Below are 24,071 nucleotides of genomic sequence, written 5' to 3'. Positions count from 1 at the left end.
ATGCATATTCTAAGCTTTACAGATATATGGAAGAATCTAAGTTACTGTAAGCAGCCAATCTATGCTTTAGACTGCATGTGCATAAGCAAACAATATTTGTGATTTCATTTTTCTCTGTGGCTATTTTTTTTTCCAAGTATGAGAAGGTCAGACTGACATTGTGTCTTTAAGAACCTCTGAATCTCAAATAGTTTGACAAATGAAGTACATATTAAAAAATTACACTCTGACCATGGGTATCACTAACAGAACTAATGGTTATTGCTGATGTTTCATCCTTAAGGAAAAAATCATTTCCTTATATCCATGTTGTGAACTTGTTCCCAGAATGCTGTTAGGTTGTGCGTTATAGGATTATGACCCAGTAAAAATGGACAAATGATTATGTCCGTTGCAGCATAGTGTGAGTCATAAGTGAGAAGGAAGAACCAGTGTTATTGACATGGACCTATTGCTGTCCTAGGTGGTAGAAGTCAAATGTTTGGGAGGCACTTAAGAAAAGTCTTGGTGATCTTTTGCAGTGCATCCAGTGGATAAGATGCACTGCAATCCCTGTGTGTCAGTGGAATAGAGGAAGGGGTTAACTCTGGTGTTGAATGGAGCACTAACCAATACTTTGTCTTGCCACGTATCACTCTCACTTCCTGATTTGTTTTGAAAGTCTGGAAGTCAGCCATGCACTTCAGAATAACAAGCTTCAGACCTACTCTGTAACAGACTTGATACTTTTGTAATTAGCCCTGTAAGGATTTTTATCACTGGTATGACTTCAGATATTGATGTTGGAGATTTGTTGATGGTACAGAACAGTAAATGTTAGACTCTTGTTGGAGGTGTTCATTACATGGCACTTGCATGGTGAAATGCTACTTATTACTTGTCATCTTAAGCAAGTTGTTGACCTGATCTTGATGCATGCGAGCAGGTGCAGTGGCCTTACTGATAGCTGAGGGATGAGATAATTGACATCCAGCAATCATAATTTGTATGCACAGTATGACTTCAGCCTCTGGAGACTTCTCCTGATCCCCACCTGCTTCGGTTTTACTTGGGCATGTGGTATCACAGTTTGTTGAATCTTAGGGTAGTCACTTATTTGCCAGGAATTCAGCTATTTTGTGCTTGTTTAGGTCAAGGCTTTAATGTTGCCCCAAGTTTGGTGGTTCTGGTGAAGTACAAGCTGATTTTTAGTGAGTAAGTATTGTATGGTATTCGCTTCAGTCAACTCAGTCCATTATTCTGATTTAGACTGGACTGAAAGTTGGTCAGATTAAATTTTAAATCATAGAAACTCACATCACTCGATATGGTAATGTGTCTTCTTGAATCATTAATGCCCCACTGGTGGTGTGACATCCACCATACTGTCAGAAAGGCAGTTCCAGGTTTTCTACCCAGCAGCATTGAAGGATTTGTGGCATAGATTTGATTCAAGCTGGCATGCGGCATGGAGGAAAACTTGTTTAGTGGACCTTGTGAAGAAAGGTCACTGCAGCAACCAAAAACGATTGGGCCTCTGTCACTAACCTGAGGCGGCAGCAGTGTTTGGAGGCTGTGACAATTGGCCTCTGACAAAAACAATTATCATGCTTTGTTCCAGTTATAGGCAGACCCTGGTTGTGAATGTGGTCGGTTCTGGAGTCCATTCGCAAGTCAAGTTATATGCAAGTCAGAATACAGTACCGGTCAGTATTACAGAGACATTCGTAAGTATAGGAAATATTTGTCTATCTGGTCATTAAAATTGCACCCCTGTATGAGCTCATGTTTCTAAATAGAAACCCTCCTGTATAAACTCTGAACAATGGAAAGCTAATTCCCTCCACTTTGTGTTACTTCAGTTTGCTCAGACTATTTCATGCCATGCTCTGTTAGCTGTCTCCTTGTTTTCACCTGTAATTTAGCTGTTTTGAGTAGAAGCTGTAATGTCTAGCATTGTACCTCCTTCCAACCTGGTATCTGGAGGAAACATTGAAAAAAGTTGGACTTGCAGTTTCAATAAATATGCCAGTTCATTAGTTATTGCTTTTGTTGGTGTCTTAGCTCACAGCAGTATTCAAGATGGCTTTTTAACTGTTCTGAACAAATTTGTTCATCGCACCCACTTGGAAGCCCAGACTTTAAGCATTTGCTAAATGTCTTTTAGAAGATGGTGGACAGTTAAAATGGAAGTACATTGGCAAATGTGATACTGGTGTCCTTTGCTTAGCCTTGCATGAATATGATTGTGAGGTCACGTTCTGTTGTTAGTATGGACTTCATTCTGTATTACCGTACTCACTGAATACTGAGATCCACTGTGCTGATTTTACGCAGTTGCATTGATCTATTGCTTTGACAATAATCTAAGATAAATAAAGAGAAAACATGTCATCCTTTTGAAGTCTAATAATTTGAACCATTTGAAATGGCCTAGAAACAGCACATTTTAAAAAAAGTGCTATAATCCTATGATTCCTTATCACAAAAAATTTCAGACCTTTTCAACTTTGGCTACTCTTGACTGTGGATGTAGGTGTTACCTTTAAAAATTGGGAATGTTGTAAATCGAAACACAAACAAGTTGTTGGAAAAGCTCAGCAGGTCAGGCGACATCTGTGAAGAGAAATCAGAGTTAATGTTTCAGGTCCGATGACTCTCGGAACTGATGGTAGCTGGGAAATTGCTGGTAATATGCAGAAGCGAGGGTGGAGGGAACGGCTAGGGATAGATGCCAAAGCGAGATAAGTAGGGCTGAACAGACAAGGGAGTGGATAACAGTCTGGCGGAGTGTGAATAGCTGTTAATGGAGACTGTTAGTGACTAACAGTAGGCAGTATGAAATGGCAGACTGTGATAACAAGGCCTGGTATGTGGGGTAGCGGACTAGGACATAGGAGAATTCAGGCCCTAAAATTATTGAACTGGATATTGAATCTGGAGGGCTGCAGGGTCTCCATATGAAAAATGAGGTGGTGTTCTTCGAGCCTGCACTGACATTGACTAGAACTTTGCAGCAAACCTGAGACTGATGTTAGCTAGGGAACAGGGTGGTGTGTTGAAGTGGAAGGCCACTGGAAGCTCAGGGTCATTTTTGCAGGCAGAATGTAGGTGTTCTGCAAAGCAGTCACTCATTTGACACTTTGTTTCCCGATACAGGGGACTATGAATGCGGTAGACTAGATTGAGTGGTGAAGGTAAAGTACTGCCTTACCCAGGACATTCGTTTGGGGCCTTGAATACTGAGGGTGACGGAGGTAAATGGGCAGGTGCCACACCTTCTGTGGTTGCAGAGGAAGGTGCTTTGGGGATGTGGGTTGGGGGGTGTTCGAAGGGAAGCGTAAACTGAGGTGTCTTGGAGGGAATGGTCCCTGCAGAGGAGAATGTATGGTGGCACCTCACTGGAGGTCCCATTCAGTGCGTTATCCAGTCCTTTGTCTGTCCAACTGTTCGTCTTGCTTGCGCTCTGTCTGGGCTCTATCCCCACCTATTGTTGACTCCTTACCCCTTCCCTCCACCTAATCTTAACAATTTGAAAGTTGCCACCCGGGTTGACAGGGCTGTTAAGAAGGCATGCACTGTTTTAGCTTTTATTAATAGAGGGATCGAGTTCCGGAACCAAGATGTTATGGCGAAACTGTACAAAACTCTGGTGCGGGTGCACTTGGAGTATTGTGTACGGTTCTGGTCACTGCATTATAAGAAGGATGTGGAAGCTTTGGAAAGGGTGCAGAGGAGATTTACTAGGATGTTGCCTGGTATGGAGGGAAGGTCGTACGAGGAAAGGCTGAGGGACTTGAGGCTGTTTTCATTAGAGAGAAGAAGGTTGAGAGGTGACTTAATTGAAACACATAAAATAATCAGAGGGTTAGATAGGGTGGATAGGGAAAGCCTTTTTCCTAGGATGGTGACGGCGAGCACGAGGGGGCATAGTTTTAAATTGAGGAGTGAAAGATATAGGACAAATGTCAGAGGTGGTTTCTTTACTCAGAGTAGTAAGGGAATGGAACGCTTTGCCTGCAACGGTAGTAGATTCGCCAACTTTAGGTACATTTAAGTCATCATTGGATAAGCGTATGGACGTACATGGAATAGTGTAGTTAGATGGGCTTCAGATCGGTATGACGAGTCGGCACAACATCGAGGGCTGAAGGGCCTGTACTGTGCTGTTATGTTCTATGTTCTAATTTCCTAACTGCCATCGGTTCTGAGGAAGTGGACCTGAAATGTTAACTCTGATTTCTCTTCTCAAATGCTGCCAGACCTGCTGAGCTTTTCCAGTGACTTCTGAGTTTGTGAGTGTGATCTTATATTGTTTTCAATGCATACAAAGCACAAATGTTGCAAGTAGTTGCCTCAGTCTCCTGAATCTTTATTGTACCTAGTGGAATCGTCTTCTGAACATCTACCTTGTCAAGCCTCCTCAGAATCTTGTATATTTCAATAAGGCACCCCTCCTTCTTTTGAACTCTGAGTTAAGGCCCAAACTGGATAGTCATTCTCATAAATCAGCTTCACCATACTTTGAATTTGCCGAGTGAATCATTTTTTTGAACTGCCTCCAATGTCAGCATATCCTTTCTTAAACCATATCAAAACACCATGCAGTAAACACCTTGTGCGGCTGTAACAAACTTTGCTATTTTTAAACTTGAATCCTTGAGCAATAAAATTCAAAATTCCATTTGACATCTTAATTACTTGCTGTACCTGTATTCTAGCATTTTTTTGAATGTACCTCAAGTTTCCTCTGTGCTCTATAGTTTTGGAGTCCTTCGCCACTTAAATGTTAATATGTTTTGATAGTACTTATTGAGATACATGGCCTCTTTTGCTTATTAAACTCCTTATGCCAAGTTTTTGTCTACTCTCTCAACCAATATGTATCCCTTCACCAATTCTTCATGTCCTCAACACTACATGCCGTCCAACTAATTTTTGTACTGATAAAAAATTAGTCAATGAAAGCAAGCTTGCAGGTACAGCAGACAGTGAAGAAAGCTAATAGTATGCTGGCCTTCATAACACGAGGAATTGAGTATAGGAGCAAAGCGGTCCTTCTGCAGCTCTACAGGGCCATAGTGAGACTGCACCTGGAGTATGGTGTGCAGTTTTGGTCTCCAAATTTGAGGAAGGACATTCTTGTTATTGAGGGAGTGCAGCGTAGATTCATGAGGTCAATTCCCAGAATGGCGGGACTATCATATGTTGAAAGATTGGAGCGATTGGGCTTGTATGCACTTGAATTTAGAAGGATGAGAGGGTATCTGATTGAGACATATAAGATTATTAAGGGATTGGATACTCTGGAGGCAGGAAGCATGTTTCCACTGATGGGTGAGTCCAAAACCAGAGGACACAGTTTAAAAATAAGGGGTAGGCCATTTAGAACAGAGTTGAGGAAAAACTTCTTCACCCAGAGAGTGGTGGATGTATGGAATGCTCTGCCCCAGAAGGCATGGAGGCCAACTCTCTGGATACTTTCAAGAAAGAGATGGATAGAGCTCTTAAAGATAGTGGAATCAAGGGTTATGGGGATAAGGCAGGGACAGGATACTGATTGTGGATGATCAGCCATAATTATAATGAATGGTGGTGCTGGCTCGAAGGGCCAAATGGCATACTCCAGCACCTACTGTTTATTGTCTATTGTCTAAAATATGGGCACATTACTCTCTAGCCTTACCTCCAAGTCATTCGTACATCTCATAAATACTTGAGACGCTGGTTCTGTTCTTCCACCTAAAAAATAAAATCAATCTCTGCTTTGTTTTCAATTTGTGAAGTAACATTCCCCAGTTTATCATAACCAGCTCACATCTCATACCATCATAATTTCCTTTATTTAGAACCAGGATCCTAGTATCCAAATCTGCTAAATCACTCTTCATCTTAATGAAAAATTCTACCATGTTCTGGTCACTATTACGAGGAGCTTTGCAGAGCTGAATTGACAATTATTCTTCTCTTGTGACATCATACTCGGTCTAAGATGGCCTGTTCTTTAGTTAGTTCCTCAAGATTTTGGTACAGAAAACCATCTTGTGTACACTGTAGGAATAGCCTCTTCAAGTGGCCTTGTTACTGATTTGAAATGTCCAATCTATATGCAGATTAAAGTCACCCTGTAGTTATAGCTGTATCTTTATTGCTTACATCTCTGATTTCCTATTTAATACCTTACTCGACATTTGGGCATCTACCTACAACAAGATGCTTTACATCTCCTTGTACTTGAACAGGCACACCACATCAGTGGTTTTCTAATCTACTGGAGTATTTCAACCAGAGTCAGCGGAATACTTCTGCAGCCACTTTTTATTAAAACCTTTGTCTGCAGGCCATCAGTTCCTGGAGACTAGCCTGCCTTTAGTCCCATAATTTTATGGTGATAATGAAGTCTTTGCACTGGTTATAATACTCTTAAACACAGGGTTTGTTTTTTGTGAACTGTAAGTACCAAAGCATGCCAGCCTGATCCGAGAGCCGTGTGTGATAATTGTAACATTGCTGAGGATATGGTGGGGGTGGTGTTCCTATCTTCAGGTGGAATATTTTCCTCTATACAATTCTCAGATGCTCTCTTGGTCAGTCAGCTATGTCACTGTGAAATGCTATGAACATGTAGCTGCAGTTGCTGCTCAAGTTTCAGCAGGCAATCCGAAGAACCAACACCCCTACTGCTTTGAAATTGTTAGAAATTGAATTATGTTTGTTTTGTCTGGTATGTTATGAATGGATTCTCTGTCTTCCAATGTCACTATAATTTAGCCAAATGCTGTGAAGTTTTAATGCCAAAGCCTTTAACAAGAAGCAGCGTATACAATTTTAGAAAGTCTTTAGAAGTCAAATAAATGACTAATGTGCTTTGTGTTCTGACTATTGAGTACTTAGTTTTTATATGTTTAGTTCTCGATATGCATGTAATATTTCAGTATTAAAATCCTCTGCAATTTAATAAAGACTTTATTTCTGGCAGTGAATGCCAGAGATATTTGCTCCAAATTAAACGCGCTGCTTAATGATTAGTATTGTAAGTGATATTATTAGCTTAATTCATATTTTTTCTACCAGCAAAATACTGCAGATACTGGAAATCAGAAATAGTGTTGGAGAAACTGATCAGTTCTGGCAGCATCTTTGGAGAGAGAAGCAGAGTTGACATTTCAAATCCAGTATGACACTTTGGAACAGTCTCATCACACTGGACTCAATAATACTAATGTTGTATCTCTCTCTATAGATGCTCCCAGCTCTGCTGACTGAATTTCAATAGCACTTTTTTTATTTAAAATGAAAACTTTTTTTACTGCCAAAGTAGCTTTTAATATTCCGAAATGAAGAGTAAGATTTGATTTTTGTTTTAGCCAATGTTTTAAAATAACTGATTAAAGCCTAATCAGGTTTCTCCCCGGTTCTTCAAGTAATTGCAGAAAGGTTATACCGTAAGAAATAAGAACAGAAGTAGGCTGTTCGGTTTCTCAAGCCTTCTCCGCCATAGAATAGGATCGTGGCTGATCTGACATTCCGAAAGTTCACTTTTCTGCATGTCTGTGCAGCTTTGATTTCCTTCCTGATCGAAAATCTGTGTCAGCTTTAAGTATACTCAAGGACTCTGCCTCCCCACTCTCTGTGGCCAAAAATTTCGAAGACACTCAACGATCTGACGAGAAATTCCTTCTCATTGCAATCTTAAATTGGCACCCCTTTATTCTGAGACTGTGCCCTCTGATCCTCAACTCCCCAGTTAGGTTAAAATTGGTCTCTGCATTTACCTGGTCAAGCCCCTTGAGAATCCTATATGTTTTAATTAGATCACCTCTCATTCTTCTAAACCCCAGTGAGTAGAGTCCCGATCTCTTAGCCTTTGCTCATAAGAGCACACAATGTAAGAGCAGAATAAGGCCAGTTTGCTGAAGCTTGCTCCACCTTTCGTTCATTGCTGTTATGTTTTAACCCCATTCTCCTGCTTTGCTCCCCACCCCTGAGACCCTTGATCCCTTTAGTAATCAAGAAACTATCTATCTCAGTCTTGAATGCACTCTAGGACCAGGCCTGTACAACCCTCTGTGACAATAAGCTCCACAGATTAATCACCATCTGGCGGAGGAGCTTCCTCCTCATCTCTGTTCTAAAGGGCAAACCCTTCAATTTGAGGCTGTGTCCTCAGGCCCTAGTTTCTCCTAATGGAAACATCATCACCACATCCAATCTGGATTGACCCCTAAGCATTACATAAGCTTCAGTGAGACTGCCAGTCATCCTTTGAAACTCACCAAGTGTAGATGCAGAGTCCTCAACAACTCCTCCTATGACAAATGCTTCATCCCTGAGATCATCGTTGTCAACCTCCTCTGGCCCTATCTTGCGCTCGCACATCCATCCTTAGGTACTGGTAGGAAATTGTGTACATTGATCAGTGCTGTCTAATCATCACACTAAGAACGAGAGTTCAAAATTGTGACAGTTTTGCAAGATAATAAGCAAGTTCAGAGTAAAAATTCTTTTTGAAACTTTTTTTACTCTTTGGTTTTTCTATAAATGCTTGCAGATTTGTGGTTTGTTCCAAAATAGAATCGTGATAAAATATATTTTCAAAATCAAAACTTTTGCTAGCTGAAGTTTGTTTAGCTGTCTTAAAAAATACTTGACTTATAAGCAAGTGTCTCCCTGTTATGCATGCTCTGTTTGAGTCGGATGTTGCACAAGTTCATATGAATGAATATATTGGATGGGATAGCTAAGTAAAAAGAATTATTCTTGACATTTGTACTGCTCTGTGAATAATTAGACTGCAGAGCTAGAGCGAGAGCTCAAGGTTGTTCGCATTTGGTATGTCGGATTGAGATTTTGTGTAAAACAACTTCTTTGCCTGCTGGTTGCATTTCCATAGGCAGCTTACACAAAGGTTTATCTGTTCTAAAGGTCTAAATGGTTCCCTAGGTTAGGCTGGCAAGTATCATTGACAAATCTTAACATGAAGTATTTATGCACACAATGCAGAATCTCGTTTTGTTTAAATGCATTTTTCCTTTTTATTGGGTAATGTTAGGTTGTAAATTCATGTTGAATAAAGGAGTGTAGTATGTTCCTAATTGATTTCTCCTCCCCACCCTTTTGATTTCATTCTCCTGCACAACAGAGGCTGCATAAAGATACAAAAAACACATTTTATTCATTTGTTTTATTTGGTACTCTCTCCTCGCCTAAAGGCATGATAACTAAAACAGAAATGTTCGGCCTCAGCTTGCCTTGTAATCTGTAACGAAGAAGTCTGAAAAGTGGTATAAATTGCCTCTCATCTCCCAATCTATCATAAAGGAGTGGTTAAATAAAATTCTTTTACTTACTCTATAATCAGCAAGTAACAATTTGTTCACTGTTAGTTAACTAAATTAATGGAATAGTAACAAATCAAATAATTCCCCCTTAACTACTAACTAATCTGGAGTAAAACATAGTTCTAATGGTGTGCTGTTCTAATAGATAGAAGTGCCACTTAAACACAATTAATTTTAAAAAAATCAAAACTTAATCTCTTGAAATTACAGCCCGGTTACATCATCTGGAATGTTCTGTCCCTTCTCTGCTCATCTTCATTCAGGAACATCTTTTTCCTTTGAATTCTTGTGTCAGAAATACTAAGAATTTCACCATACCTTTTTAATGGTAATTCTGAGAGCTAGTGATTTTCTCTTTAGAGCTACTGGTTGTAAAGTCTAATAGATGGCAGTTCTTACACTGATTTTTCAGATGTCCTGTTATCCCCTTGATGATCTGTTAATTTCTTAGAATAGGACTGATCCAAGTTGGCAAAACCATCAGAATCAATTTGTTATTATTACTTGACGTAAGCTTTCTACTTCAGTACTGAGTGGGTGTTCAGATAAGTGGGGTATGGATGCTAGGGCAGTTGCTTGCTCCTCCTGCAGAATGTGGCAGTTGGGAGACGTGGCACACGTCTCCACTGGCTACATGTGCGGGAAGTGCACCCAGCTACAGCTCCTTGAAAACCGTGTCAGGGAAATGGAGCTGGAGCTGGATGAACTACGGATCATTCGGGAGGCAGAGGGGGCAATTCAGAGGAGTTACCGGGAGTTGGTCACTCCTAAGGCTCAGGACGAGGATAGATGGGTTACAGTTAGGGGGAGGAAAGGGGACAGACACAGTGCAGAGATCCCCTGTGGGCATTCCCCTCAGCAATTAGTATACCATTTTGGATACTGCTGGGGGGGGGATGACCTACCAGAGGAAAGCCATAGTAGTCAGTTCTCTGGCACTGAGCCTGACACTGGCAAAGAAGGGAAGGGGGCAGAATAGAAAAGTACTCGTGGTAGGGGACTCGATAGTTAGGTGAATTGACAGGAGATTTTGTGGTCAGGATCGGGATTCCCGGAAAGTACGTTGCCTCCCTGATGCCAGGGTCCGGGACGTCTCCGATTGGGTGTATAAGGTTCTAAAAGGGGAGGGCGAACAGCCAGAAATCGTGTTACATATTGGCACAAATGATATAGCCAGAAATAGGATTGAGGATATAAAAAGTGATTTCAGGGAGTTAGGATGGAAGCTGCAGAGCAGGACGAACAGAGTAGTGTTCTTTGGTTTACTACCAGTGCCACGAGATAGTGAGGCGAGGAACAGGGAGCGGGCGCAGCTGAACACGTGGCTACGCAGCTGGTGTAGGAGGGAGGGCTTCAGATATGTAGATAATTGGGATGCCTTCTGGGGAAGGTGGGACCTGTACAAGAAGGACGGGTTGCATCTGAACTGGAAGGGGACCAATGTCCTGGGTGAAAGGTTTGCTCGAGTAGTTCGAGAGGGTTTAAACTAGTATGGCAGGGGGGTGGGAACCTGAGCTGTATACCGGAGGTGAGTGTTGATGCAGGTGAGGCAGTAGCAAGAGGTAGACCAGCTAGTGGGAAGGAACCAAGGGATCGGTTAAAGTGTGTTTGCTTTAATGCAAGGAGTATCAGGAATAAAATTGATGAACTTAGAGCATGGATCAGTACCTGGTGCTATGATGTTGTGGCCATAACAGAGACATGGGTTTCTCATGGGCAGGAATGGTTGCTGGATGTTCCAGGGTTTAGAACATTTAGAAAGAATAGGGAGGGGGGAAAAAGAGGAGGGGGTGCAGCACTACTAATCAAAGAGGGTATCACAGCTACGGAAGCTTCCATTGTCGAGGAAGATCTGCCTACTGAGTCAGTGTGGGTGGAAATTAGGAACAGCAAGGGAGCAGTCACCTCGTTAGGGGTTTACTACAGGCCCCCCAATAGCAGCAGGGAGATTGAAGAAAGCACCTTGCAGACGACAGACGTGAGACTTGCTGGTCTGTAATTGCCGGGGATTTCCCTATTTCCTTTCTTGAACCATTCGACAGATTTTGGAAAAGTGTGGACGCAGGAGGGTTGTTGTAATGGGTGACTTTAACTTTCCTAATATTGATTGGAACCTGCTTCGAGCAGAAGATTTGAATGGAGCTGTTTTTGTAAGATGTGTTCAGGAGGGTTTCCTAACGCAGTATGTTGACAGGCCGACGAGGGGAGAGGCCATTCTAGACTTGGTGCTCGGAAACAAGCCGGGGCAGGTATCAGATCTTGTGGTGGGAGAGCATTTTGGTGATAGTGACCATAACTGCCTCACATTCTACATAGCTATGGAGAAGGAGAGGATTAGGCAAAATGGGAGGATATTTAATTGGGGAAGAGGAAACTATGACGCGATGAGGCATGAGTTAGGAAGCATGGACTGGCAGCAATTGTTCCATTGTAAGGGAACTATAGACATGTGGAGACTGTTTAAGGAACAGTTGTTGCGAGTGATGAGTAAATATGTCCCTCTGAGACAGGCAAGAAGGGGTAAGATAAAGGAACCTTGGATGACGAGAGCAATGGAGCTTCTTGTGAAAAGGAAGAAGGTAGCTTACATAAGGTGGAGGAAGTTAGGGTCAAGTTCAGCTAGAGAGGATTACACGCAGGCAAGGAAGGAGCTCAAAAATGGTCTGAGGAGAGCCAGGAGGGGGCACGAGAAAGGCTTCGCAGAAGGAATCAGGGAAAACACAAAGGCATTTTACACTTACGTGAGGAATAAGAGAATGGTCAAAGAAAGAGTAGGGCCGATCAGGGATAGCATAGGGAACTTGTGTGTGGAGTCTGAGGAGGTAGGGGAAGCCCTTAATGAGTTTTTTGCTTCTGTCTTTACGAAAGAAACGAACTTTGTAGTGAATGAAACCTTTGAAGAGCAGGTGTGCATGCTGGAATGGATAGAGATAGAGGAAGCTGATGTGCTGAAAATTTTGTCAAACGTTAAGATTGACAAGTCGCCAGGCTTGGACCAGATTTGTCCTCGGCTGCTTTGGGAAGCGAGAAATGAAATTGCTTCGCCGCTTGCGAAGATCTTTGCATCCTCGCTCTCCACTGGTGTTGTACCTGAGGACTGGAGAGAGGCAAATGTAATTCCTCTCTTCAAGAAAGGAAATAGGGAAATCCCCGGCAATTACAGACCAGTAAGTCTCATGTCTGTCGTCTGCAAGGTGTTAGAAAGGATTCTGAGGGATAGGATTTATGACCATCTGGAAGAGCATGGCTTGATCAAATACAGTCAACACGGCTTTGTGAGGGGTAGGTCATGCCTCACAAACCTTATCGAGTTTTTTGAGGATGTGACTAGAAAAGTTGATGAGGGTCGAGCTGTGGATGTGGTGTATATGGACTTCAGTAAGACAAGTAGGCTCATTCAGAAGGTCAGGAAGAATGGAATACAGGGGAACTTAGCTGCTTGGATACAGAATTGGCTGGCCAACAGAAGACAGCGAGTGGTAGTAGAAGGAAAATATTCTGCCTGGAAGTCAGTGGTGAGTGGTGTTCCACAGGGCTCTGTCCTTGGGCCTCTACTGTTTGTAATTTTTATTAATGACTTGGATGAGGGGATTGAAGGATGGGTCAGCAAGTTTGCAGATGACACAAAGGTCGGAGGTGTCGTTGACAGCATAGAGGGCTGTTGTAGGCTGCAGCGGGACATTGACAGGATGCAGAGATGGGCTGAGAGGTGGCAGATGGAGTTCAACCTGGATAAATGCGAGGTGATGCATTTTGGAAGGTCGAATTTGAAAGCTGAGTCCAGGATTAAGGATAGGATTCTTGGCAGTGTGGAGGAACAGAGGGATCCTGGTGTGCAGATACATAGATCCCTTAAAATGGCCACCCAAGTGGACAGGGTTGTTAAGAAAGCATCTGGTGTTTTGGCTTTCATTAACAGGGGAATTGAGTTTGAGTCGTGAGATCTTGTTGCAGCTCTATAAAACTTTGGTTAGACCGCACTTGGAATACTGTGTCCTATAATACGCCGTATTATAGGAAAGATGTGGATGCTTTGGAGAGGGTTCAGAGGAGGTTTCCCAGGATGCTGCCTGGACTGGAGGGCTTATCTTATGAAGAGAGGTTGACTGAGCTCGGTCTCTTTTCATTGGAGAAGAGGGGACCTAATTGAGGTATACAAGATAATGTGAGGCATAGATAGAGTTGATAACCAGAGACTATTTCCCAGGGCAGAAATGGCTAGCATGATGGGTCATAGTTTTAAGCTGGTTGGTGGAAAGTATAGAGGGGATGTCAGAGGCGGGTTCTTTACACAGAGAGTTGTAAGAGCATGGAATGCGTTCCCAGCAGCAGTTGTGGAAGCAAGGTCATTGGGGTCATTTAAGAGACTGCTGGACATGCATATGGTCACAGAAATTTGAGGGTGCATACATGAGGGTCAATGGTGGGCACAACATTGTGGGCTGAAGGGCCTGTTCTGTGCTGTACTGTTCTATGTTCTAAATTTAACTGGTTTTCAGTTTCTAAGTGCCTTGTTCAAATTAATTACCTAATTTTCAAACCTTGACAAGAAAACAAAAACTACTGCCTGAGTTGTTACCCACACAGCCTTTTGATAGTGTTTCAATTTCAGGAGCTCCCTGTGCACCTGCTTATTTTTTATATGTCCAAACCTGAAAAGCACTATCATTTAAAGGGACCATGCACCCCCCCCAGCCCCAGCCTTCCAATCCATAAATACTCTATCCAGCTTTGTAACAATTGGTTGTATAGCTGTTCTTCACAAACAAGTTTAGACTGAATTTTGAGTTTGTTTGATGTGTGCAGGCCTTCATTGGATACTTATCCAACTTTCTTTACAGAATCTACAAACTTACAAGTCTGGATCTGCCTTGACCCCTAGCGTTACTGACTGTTGCTCCATCCATACCGTCATTTCAGCTGAGATCAAATGACACAGCACAGAATGGGAATTGTTTATTCACCTTTTGATATAAATAGTTCTCTTGCCAGTTGATTTTATCACGCATCCTGAAAATGTGTTTTGGAGAAAAAAAATGCAATTTTTCATCAGAACATTATTCCTTATTCCTCAAACTTGTGCATTTCACCAGGGCTCAGCATTATCTATTGTCTCAACAAAGTGGTTACTGTTAATGTGATTTTTTGCAACACTTAGCCAGCAGTATCATGTGACAGGTGACGTTGTCCCAGAATTAAAGTTGGCCCACACTCTGGCATTATTTGGTTCCCCCAAAGTTTAAAGCTAATAGCCTTGTTTGCAACATGTACAGTATGCTAAATAATTCACCTGGAGGAATGTTTGGTGACTAGATGTTGGGAATGGAGAGGAGGTATGGTGCAGATGTTGCACTTCCTGTGCTTGCGTGGAAAAGTGCGGTGAAAATTGGAAAGATATTGGAACTGATGGAAGAGTGAACCAGGATGCCACAAGCAGAATGGTAACCATGAGAATGTTGAATGGTGCTGTGGAAATTGCAACAGGTAATCCATTCAATGTGGAGATGACTTTTTGGTTGATGAAAGATAAGGATGAGGGACACCCCACTGTGGGTCTGAGGTGGGGGGGTAGGGCCAGGGGCGGGGGTTGCGGGGACATGGTGAAGAACAGAAGCGCTGGAACCGAAATGGATATAGTTGATGGCACTTCCTATTTTGGAAGTCAGCATAGCCAGAACAGATGCAATGGATATAAATTGGAGACTGAGAAATTGAGAGTAAGAAATTGTCCTTGAGTTGTGGACTAGGCCAAACCCGCTGCATACATAAGGAGATAGCGGAGACCATTCTTTTATCTATTTTCAAGGCAAATGAAAGATGCTGTGCTCCTGATCAAATTCTGTTGGTCACAGTACTTCGCTTTATGTGAAGTGCACTTTATTTCTACCTCCAGTTAAAATACAAATAGATAGAAAGAGCAAGTAGCATAACTTAAACTCTGTTGGAAAATTTAAGAGGTGAATAGTTTTTTAAAAACTATTAAACAGCTGTTCCAAGATGGTAACGTTGCATAAATATACCCTTGGCAAAGGCAAAGTCAGTATGACAGATTGCCTCGCATGAAATTCTGGCAACAGAAAGAACCCAAGCTTTTAGCTGGAACGGATGTAGCAGTTTACACAACCACTTTCAAAACTCCAGCAACTCCTGTAAGCTAAACTGAACCTGTTTCTTTGGCAGCCTGACTCCACCCAGTGCTGCTTCTCTTCTAACTTTTCTCAATTTAAAAATCACCAGGGCCTCTCAACTAATAATTTGATTGGCGTGGAGGAGATGTCTCAGTATCTGTGGCTCAAAACCTTTCTATGAAGACAAAAACAAGACAAAATACACCTCTAAAAGGTGTTACACTTGTAGCAAGTAATATGTGAAGAAGGAAGATGTTGGCTGACAGCAAAAGTTGTTAAAAAAAGAGTTGGATAAGGGGGTACTTGTGATGGATCATGTGCAGTCAGAGAGGAAAATGGAAGCAAAGGTGATGAAATTTTATCAGTCATGACATACCAAAAAAAGATCTGGGAGGGGACTTGGGTAGAATTGATATTATAAAGAAAGATAGGTACTGTCTTGTTTGAAAGAACTAAGTGAGGTCAAAAGTGGGTGATGTTGGTTACACATAAGCCACTGTTCAAAGCAGCAATGGAAATCCCTGAGGTTGTCTGGTGAAGGATTGTTATGGGCGACCTCCACCCTGTCTGCCAGCTGTACCAGAACTTGAAATGTATATCAATGAAATCCCATCTCTTTTTTTTCTAAAGGCCAGGAAGTACAAGCTAGTCAAACCAATCTCTCCTCATAGGACAAACCTGTCATTCTAAGAATTGTTTCTAGTGAACCATCGCTATGCTGCTGCTATAAACGTGTTTATCCTTCTTTTGGTAAGGACACCAAAACTGCATACAATATTTCAGGTGTGCTTTCATTAAGGCTGTGTACAGCTGCAACAAGACATTTGCTTCTGTACTCTGCAACCAGGTTGAAGAGTCCCAAAGACTGTGGTGTCCTCCCAGTGTCTGGGTTCAGAATATCTCATCTGGGTTGGATATCCAACCTGTATTAGTGAGAGTTGGTTTCAGGAAGGTCTTGTCAGTAGAATAATTGCAATCATAACTTATGATCCCTGTCAAGAAGACTCCAAATTGTGTGTTTCAATCAAGTTGTCTCTTTCAATTCTAAACTCCAGTGGATACAATCTGTCCTTTCCGTTCTTTCCTCAGAACTTATCCATTCTAGTTATTAGTCTCAAACTTTCTCTGAACAGCTTCTAATGTATTTAAATCCTTCATTAGTGGTTCAAAGGTAGGGAGTTCCTCAAGGTAGTGACGAAAGCCAGCCATCTTCATTTACTTCACCAGTGGTATTCTGTGTCGTACAGTCAGAAGTGGAGATGTTCGCTGATTATTGCACATTGTTCAACACTACTTGCAACACCTCAAATATGAAACAGTATGCCCAAATGAAGCAAGATATTAGCACATAACTAGGAGTAGGTAGTTCAGTCCCTTGAGCCTGCTCTGCCATTTGATATGATTGTGGCTGATCTCATCTGAGCTTCAACTCCACTTTCCTAACATATTGCACAATTAATAGCAAAGGCAGCACAGCGTAAAAGTAGATAAGCAATCCTACAATGAGCAGAACAAAGTTCCTCTAAACTTGAAATTAGTAGTAGAGGTTCCCTAAAGATGCTCAGTAATACTGGTGGCTGGGACAAATGCTCAGTACAGGGTTAAACTGTTTTTAAATCTGATCACAAATACCAGTTTGACATACACTTCCTGTGACATCCACACACACTGTGTGGCAGTGGGCACTCACTACAGGCCACAGCCGTATTGCTGAATGCTTATGTTCCGGTGTTAAATGTTAAGCTGTTCCAGTATAGGACATCTGCAAAATGATGTAGAAAATTGCCCAGTTAATTTTCCTTGATTGTAGAATTGCAAGTGAAGTTGTTCTGACTGCACCCGTTCACCCTTTTACAGTTACTCAAATAACAAGGCAGCCATCTCTACAGGCAACAAAACCAGCACAACATCAAGCTCTGGGCTGACATGGAACAAATGTTTCTTGTCAGTTAATTGTGAGGTAATAAAGTCTCTGAAGAAATATAAACGTGCATAAGAGTTACATGAAGATACATTTACTGAATTGTTTCTTTTTAAAGTAGCAATCACTGTTTCATAATTATCATGTAAGTGTTGCTGCTGTCATGTGAATTCACATGAAGTAGTTATTAGTGAAGTAAATTGAGGGTGGTTTCTCTTCCAAACTACATGCTAAAATCTGCAGAAATAATGGGATAAAAATCAAAGTGCGCTCCAAGAACTAACTTTGTGATTCTTCTGTTTTCAAATGTGTCCCATTTCAGCAATAGTGATCGCTCCCCCAACATTGGGAATCAGTATGGTCTGGGCTTTGCTTGTATAAGTCCTTAGAAATAGGTGGGGGAATATAGGACAAGAATGCCTGCTTCAAAGATAGTGTTTATGCTGTAATTTTTTTTAAATGTTGGAGCTTGTACACTGAATACCATTTACTTTTACATCTTTTCTAGATAGATGCTGAAGTAGATGCAGGATCCTTTGCAAACGTAAATTCATCCAGATGAGATTTCAGCATGTTGTCTGAGCAGTGTTATAAGCAGTGAAGATCATTGTGGCAGTGAGCATGCTGCCAGCAGAGATTGGATGCAGGATGTTACTGTGATGTGGTTTGCATTGCATGTTTTTCACACCAAAAACCTATCAAAATAAAAATCCATTTCTACCTTAGCAGATCAATGCCAGGTGCTGAATGTCTTATCAAATCAACAATATATGTTCGAAATTCAGGGCTGAATGAAATCTTAGTGAATTGACTAGTTTGTAACTGCAACATTATTTTAAAGTAAGAACCACCACATACCAAATGAAGGGGCAGATTAATGCATTCATCTTTGTTCATATACCATTAAAGGTTAGTCCAGATCTCAAAATCAAAAATTTTGTCTGAATAGTAGGTTTCCTGAAAATCCAACCTGTATCATTAAGAGATAATTTCAGGAAATTCTTGCCAACAGAATAATTGTAATGATAGCTGGTTGAATTAACTTCGGATTTCTGACCTTATCCACCCCACACCAACCCTGGCGCCTTCACATCAGTTGTAGTTGAGAAATGCATTTTACTGTCAATAACTGGTTGGTGGTGGCTTCCTCTCATGTTGGGAAGCTTTTACATGACATAAATTTGTGAACTTGATTAGCAAGGTTAGATCACGAGGAATCCAGAGAGAGCTAGCCATTTGGATACAAAGTTTTCTTGAATGTAGGAGTTAGAGTTGTTGTTTTTCGGAATGGAGGCCTGCGAGCAGTGGTGTGCCGTGAGGAATGGTGCTGGGTCCACTGCTTTGTAATTTACGTAAATTATTTGGATGTGAATTATAGGAGAAATGGTTAGCAAGTTTGCAGAAGACCACAAAATTGGCAGTGTGGTGGACAGTGAAGAAGGTTATCTCTGTGCAGTGGGACCTTGATCAGATGGGCCAACGGGCTGGGGAGTGGCAGATGGAGTATAATTTAGATAAATGTGAGGTGTTGTATCAGGGCAGGACTTGTACAGTTAATGGTAGGGTCCTGAGGTGTGTTGCCGAGTAAAGGCACCTTGGGGTACATGTTTGTAGTTCCTTGAAAAAATGGAGCTGCAGGTAGACAGGGTGGGGTGAAGAAGGCATTTGGTACACTTTTATTGGGAAGTGCATTGAGTATCAGAGTTGGTTAGGACATTGGTTAGACCGCTTTGGAATACTGTTTTCATTTCTCGTCTCCCTGCTATAGGAAAGATGTTGTGAATGTTGTGAAATTTGAAGGGTACAGAAATGATTTACAAGAATGCTGCCGGGGTTGACTGATTTGAGCTATAGGGAGAGGCTGAATAGGCTGGGTCTACTTTCTCTGAAGTGTTAGAAGTTGAGGAGTGACATTAGAGGTTTGTATAATTAGAGGCGTATGGACAGGCTGAATAGCCAAGACACACTTCTCAGGCTAGGGGAGTCCAAAGCCAGAGAGCATAGGTTTGAAAGGACCTAAGGGACAACTTTTTCCACGTAGATGGTGGTACATGTATGGAATGAGCTGTCAGACGAACTGTTGCAGGCTGGTACAAGTACAACATTTAAAAGGCATGTGAATATGTACATGAATAGGAATGATTTAGAGGGATATGAGCCAAATACGAGCAAATGACACCAGATTAATTTAGAATATTTGGTCAACATGGATGCATTGGACCGAAGAGTCTGCTTCCATGCTTTGCAACTGTGACTCTGCCTCAGTACTTCCTATACTTTGGTTTTACTGACACAGAAAAGTGAGTTCTGGATGAGTCTCATCTAAATGTAATACGTCCCAGAGATGATTAATGTAAATAACTCCAGTCATGACTTTAAAGATGTAAACTTTAAGACCGTTTGCTTTGCAGCAAGCTTAATGGAATTGGAAAGTTAAATCTTGTTAACTGGAGAGGCAAAAGCTATTCACTCAAAGAAATGCTAAGTGCTGTTTGTACTGGAGATCTGAAATAAACACAAAGTGCTAAATCATTGGACATGAAATGTTAATGCTTTTTTCTTGGTAGATGTTACCAGACCTGAGTTTCTCCAGCACTTGCAGCTTTTTGGCCAAAATTATTGGTCATTTCTACACCGTATAAATTTAGATTTAATCATTTAACCCCGTCTATGTCAGGTTGTAAACAAAATTATGTTTAGTTGTGCAATAACTTACGTAAGATGATTTTAACATACAGCTTGGCTACCAACAGACTCACTGGGCAAAATTACTACCCAACAGGAGCACTGGATAAAATTTGGAACAAGAATAACTGGCGCAGGGATAGCCAAGAAATAGCTAACCCTGCAAATGTTTAAGACATAGCTAGGTTCTAGAAAGTGTAAATTTTTTCCTGATTTAAACAACAAACCTATGTGTTAATTATGAGAACTCCAAATTGATAATGGGCAGCTTCTTGGCTGGGACACATGGGGCATATTTTACAAATTCATGCCCCTTATTTGGAATATTTGCTGTCAGGGATATCAGAATTGTAGAAACTAAATCAAATTGTTACAAAAACCGAGGTCTGGAAGCATCTATGGAGGAAAAACAGAGTTCTGAAGATGGGTCATTGGACCTGAAACACTAACCGCTGCCTTCTCTCCAGAGATGCTGCCACACCTGCTGAGTATTTCCAGCAGTTTGTTAGCTTCTGATTTTCAGTATCTGCAGTTAGTTTGATTTTTTTAAAGTCTGAAATTCAGATGTGTTGAACTCATTGTTTCATCCCTAAAGTAAATGTGAACTTTTTCTATCAGACAGTTGTAATACCAAAATTTCAATTGGCAACTTGTATTTCATGAAAACACTTGCCTTAGTGGATCATTTCGATTAACCCAGGCAATTATGTGTTCTTTCTGTGGGGGGGGGGGGAAGGAAGCCTCAAGCAGACACAGTTTAACAATGTGTGATATTATTTCTTGATAGTATTAAATCCAGCAAGGGAGAGTATTCATTGTTTCTCAAAGAAAGATCTGTTTGTAAACTGAATAGTATACTTGCTCATACTTTAGGTTCTAATCTTGAATTGTTAATACATGGTGATATGGACAATGACACCAGTGCTGAAGGTGACCCGAGATGACTGAGACTGTCAAATCCATTATAAAATTGTTCTGGTTTCTCAGCTATTTAAAAAGGGAAGGAATGGTTACTATCTGTCTTGTTTTTTAGTTGATGTTCAATTCGCAGTTACTGATTTCTTTTCAAAAGTGCTGCCCCTTTTTTACTTGGATCTCAGACTACTGTTTCAGTAGAAGAACTGAAAGTATTAAAGTATCAGTCCAGAGATATGCAGATTAGGTGGATTGGTCAAGCTAAATTTTCCAGGTGTGTCCAGGGTTGTGCAGACGAGTTGGATTGGCCGTGGTAAATGTGGGGTTACGCGGATAGGGTCGGGGGGGGGGGTGTTGTGTGTGGGTGTGATGCTATTTAGAGGGTTGGTGCAACTCAGTGGGATGAATGAGCCCTGTCTGCACTGTAGGGATCATCATAGCATTGCATTTGAAAGACAACTTCTTGCAAGGGCATGACAGTGACTGATTTTCCCCAGTGCATATGAGAGTTATTCTACATATGGAGTTTGTACTTCAATTATGACGTGTCAGTCCAAACTTAAACGAATGATCAAACCTAAGTATTGCTTGTATCAAGAAAAAATGAATTATTTGTTTTGTAGATTGAAATAAAGCTGAAGAAAACTGAAGCCATTCGTTGGGAAAAGCTAGAAGGCTTTGTCCCAGATGTAAAGCATTTTGTGCCAGGTAAGAGTTTGCTGAATTAGTTTTATACTGTACTTTTTAAACATGTGATCAGTTCTTCCAATGAGGAAGGACATCAGGTTAATATATTTTCAATGCCCTCCTAAGAATAAGAAAATATCAGTAACGTACCTCCAATAACTCCAGTTACTCTTCCTAATTTGAAAACTCTATTTAACAACAACTTTTTTTTATTATTCTCCAGAAACAGTAGTTGGGAAATTACAACTTGACCTTTGTCTCTTATTGATCCTTTCAATTTACTTTGAATTGCAATAGAATTTATTTCAGATCAATCTGTGTGCTTCTTTCCATTCTTAAATTATATAATTTACTAGCCAGGAGATGAATGGTTTCTTTTTCATTTGCCCTCTATAATTAGGTCACTGTTAAAGAAAATTGCCTAATGGTGATATCTTTTGTTATACAAGTATGTACCATATGCAGTAAAGCGCTCTCATACACTCTCCTCCCTTGTAATTCTGTTCATGCTATAGATTCTAATTTTATTTCATGTTGTTATGGTCCCTATGTATTGTTGGAGACTTCTTACCAATTAAAAATTCAGACATCCACTAATGAACTGAATTCAATTACTCCAGTATTTTACATTTTAAGCTAAAATAGAATTTGTGTATAAAAGTTAATTTACTACTTGACACGCCATTATATAAAAACAAATATCCCTTCCACCAAGAGAACATGGAGGACCACTTCAGAACTTCACTGGAAACATGCTTCCATATCCAAACAATAAAATCAGCATTACCTTTTGTTCCCTGTCACTGAGTGAATTATGTATCCAGTATGTGACATTTCCCAGGATTGCTCAGGCCTTTTTTATTACTGTATGTGAACTTGTCAGAAGCTTTTCTAAAAACTCGTGCACATCGTATCAACTGCAGTACCCTCATCAGTTCATCTTGTTACATGAAATTCATTTAGTCAAACAGACCTTCTATTAATTGCACACATGTTGTCTGTCCTTGAGTCCAGATCTAAGCAACAGATTATTTTGTCTTTGAGAATTGATTCCAATGCCATTTTCAAGGTTAAACTGACTAAACTGTAGTTATTCAGTTTATCCGTCACTCTTCATTTTTTTTAAAAAAAGTACAACGTTGGCTGTCCTGCAGTCCTCCTGCGCCTACATCCAGTGAGGATTATATGATGATGGGCAGATCTTCTCCTCCTTCTTTCCTGGCTTCCTTTAACAGCCTGAGGTGTATTTCATCTTGTTCTGGCGATTTATATGCTTCTAAGAGTGTTAATCCCATAATTACTTCCCTTATCCCTTTGTTCATCACATCCAGTGTTTCATGCTGCTTGCTCATTAATTCCTGATTCACTTTTGAAGTCGGATGCATAATGAGCTTTGCTCATGACTTAAACTACAGTGTAGCTTTGCTCACTGGCCATTTAACGGCCTTTTTCATTCCCTTGTAATTCCCTTCCTTTTGAACGGTCTGTTTCTGTGCAGTATGTCTCTGACTCATGACTCAATTTCTCTAATGTGTTGGGAAAACATCTTTGGATTCTCCTGATTTTACTTGCTTTTCAGGTAGGCAGGATAGTGGAGACAGCATTTGGCATGTTTGCCATCATTTGTTAGTGTGTTGAGTACAGGAGTTGAGAAAGCATGTTGCAGTTATACAAGACATTGGGAGGCCAGTTTTAGAATACTGTTCCATTCTGGTTGCCCTGCTATATGAAGGATATTGTTAACTTGGAAAGGCTTGAAAAAAATTTAGGATGTTGCGGGATTGGAGAGCTATAAGGAGATGCTGAATAGGTTGGGGCTTTTTTTTTCCTGGAGTGTCAGAGGCGGAGGGTGACCTTTATAAAGGTTTATATATTCATGAGAGGCATTGATAGGGTGAATAGCCAAGGTCTTTTTCTCATGGTAGGGGAGTCCAAAACTGGAGGGTGTAGTTTTAAGGTGAGAGGGAAACATTTTAAAAGGGACCTGAGATGTAACTTTTTCGTGCAGGGGGTGGTGTGTGTATGGAATGAAATGCCAGTGGATGTGGTGGAGGCAGGTACAATTACAACACTTAAAAGGCATCTAGATGACTATATGAATCGGAAAGGCTTAGAGGAATATGGGCCAAATGCTAACAAATGGGACTAGATCAGTTTAGGGTATCTGGTTGGCGTAGACGAGTTGGACCAAAGGATCTGTTTCCTTGCTGTATGATTCTTACCCTATTTATTGATCTCTGTTTATTTTCCTAACTCTCTTTGTGGTATCACCCTGCAGTTGTTATACTCCCTTTGGCTTTCTGTTGTTTTACATTTACGATGCACTGACATTATCTTTGTTTGTTGCCACATCTTCCCTGAATGTCAGGCATACAGGCTACTCTCAGTTTGCTCTTAATATATTCTCACCCTTTG

General features: G+C 41.0%; 1 protein-coding gene across 4 annotated transcripts in view; it reads left to right on the top strand.

Annotated features, from left to right (window-relative positions):
- sugt1 (SGT1 homolog, MIS12 kinetochore complex assembly cochaperone) overlaps nucleotides 1–24,071 on the top strand; it is a 78,572-nt gene that overhangs the window by 42,645 nt on the left and 11,856 nt on the right. For all 4 annotated transcript variants that reach the window (XM_048532565.1, XM_048532563.1, XM_048532566.1 and 1 more), the window contains one exon: nucleotides 21,593–21,677. In XM_048532565.1, the coding sequence (XP_048388522.1) occupies nucleotides 21,593–21,677 (85 nt within the window). The remainder of the gene's footprint in view (nucleotides 1–21,592; nucleotides 21,678–24,071) is intronic.

Source organism: Stegostoma tigrinum, chromosome 6, assembly GCF_030684315.1.
Source record: "Stegostoma tigrinum isolate sSteTig4 chromosome 6, sSteTig4.hap1, whole genome shotgun sequence".
Lineage (NCBI taxonomy): Eukaryota > Metazoa > Chordata > Chondrichthyes > Orectolobiformes > Stegostomatidae > Stegostoma > Stegostoma tigrinum.
This window is presented reverse-complemented; position numbering and strand designations above follow the sequence as displayed.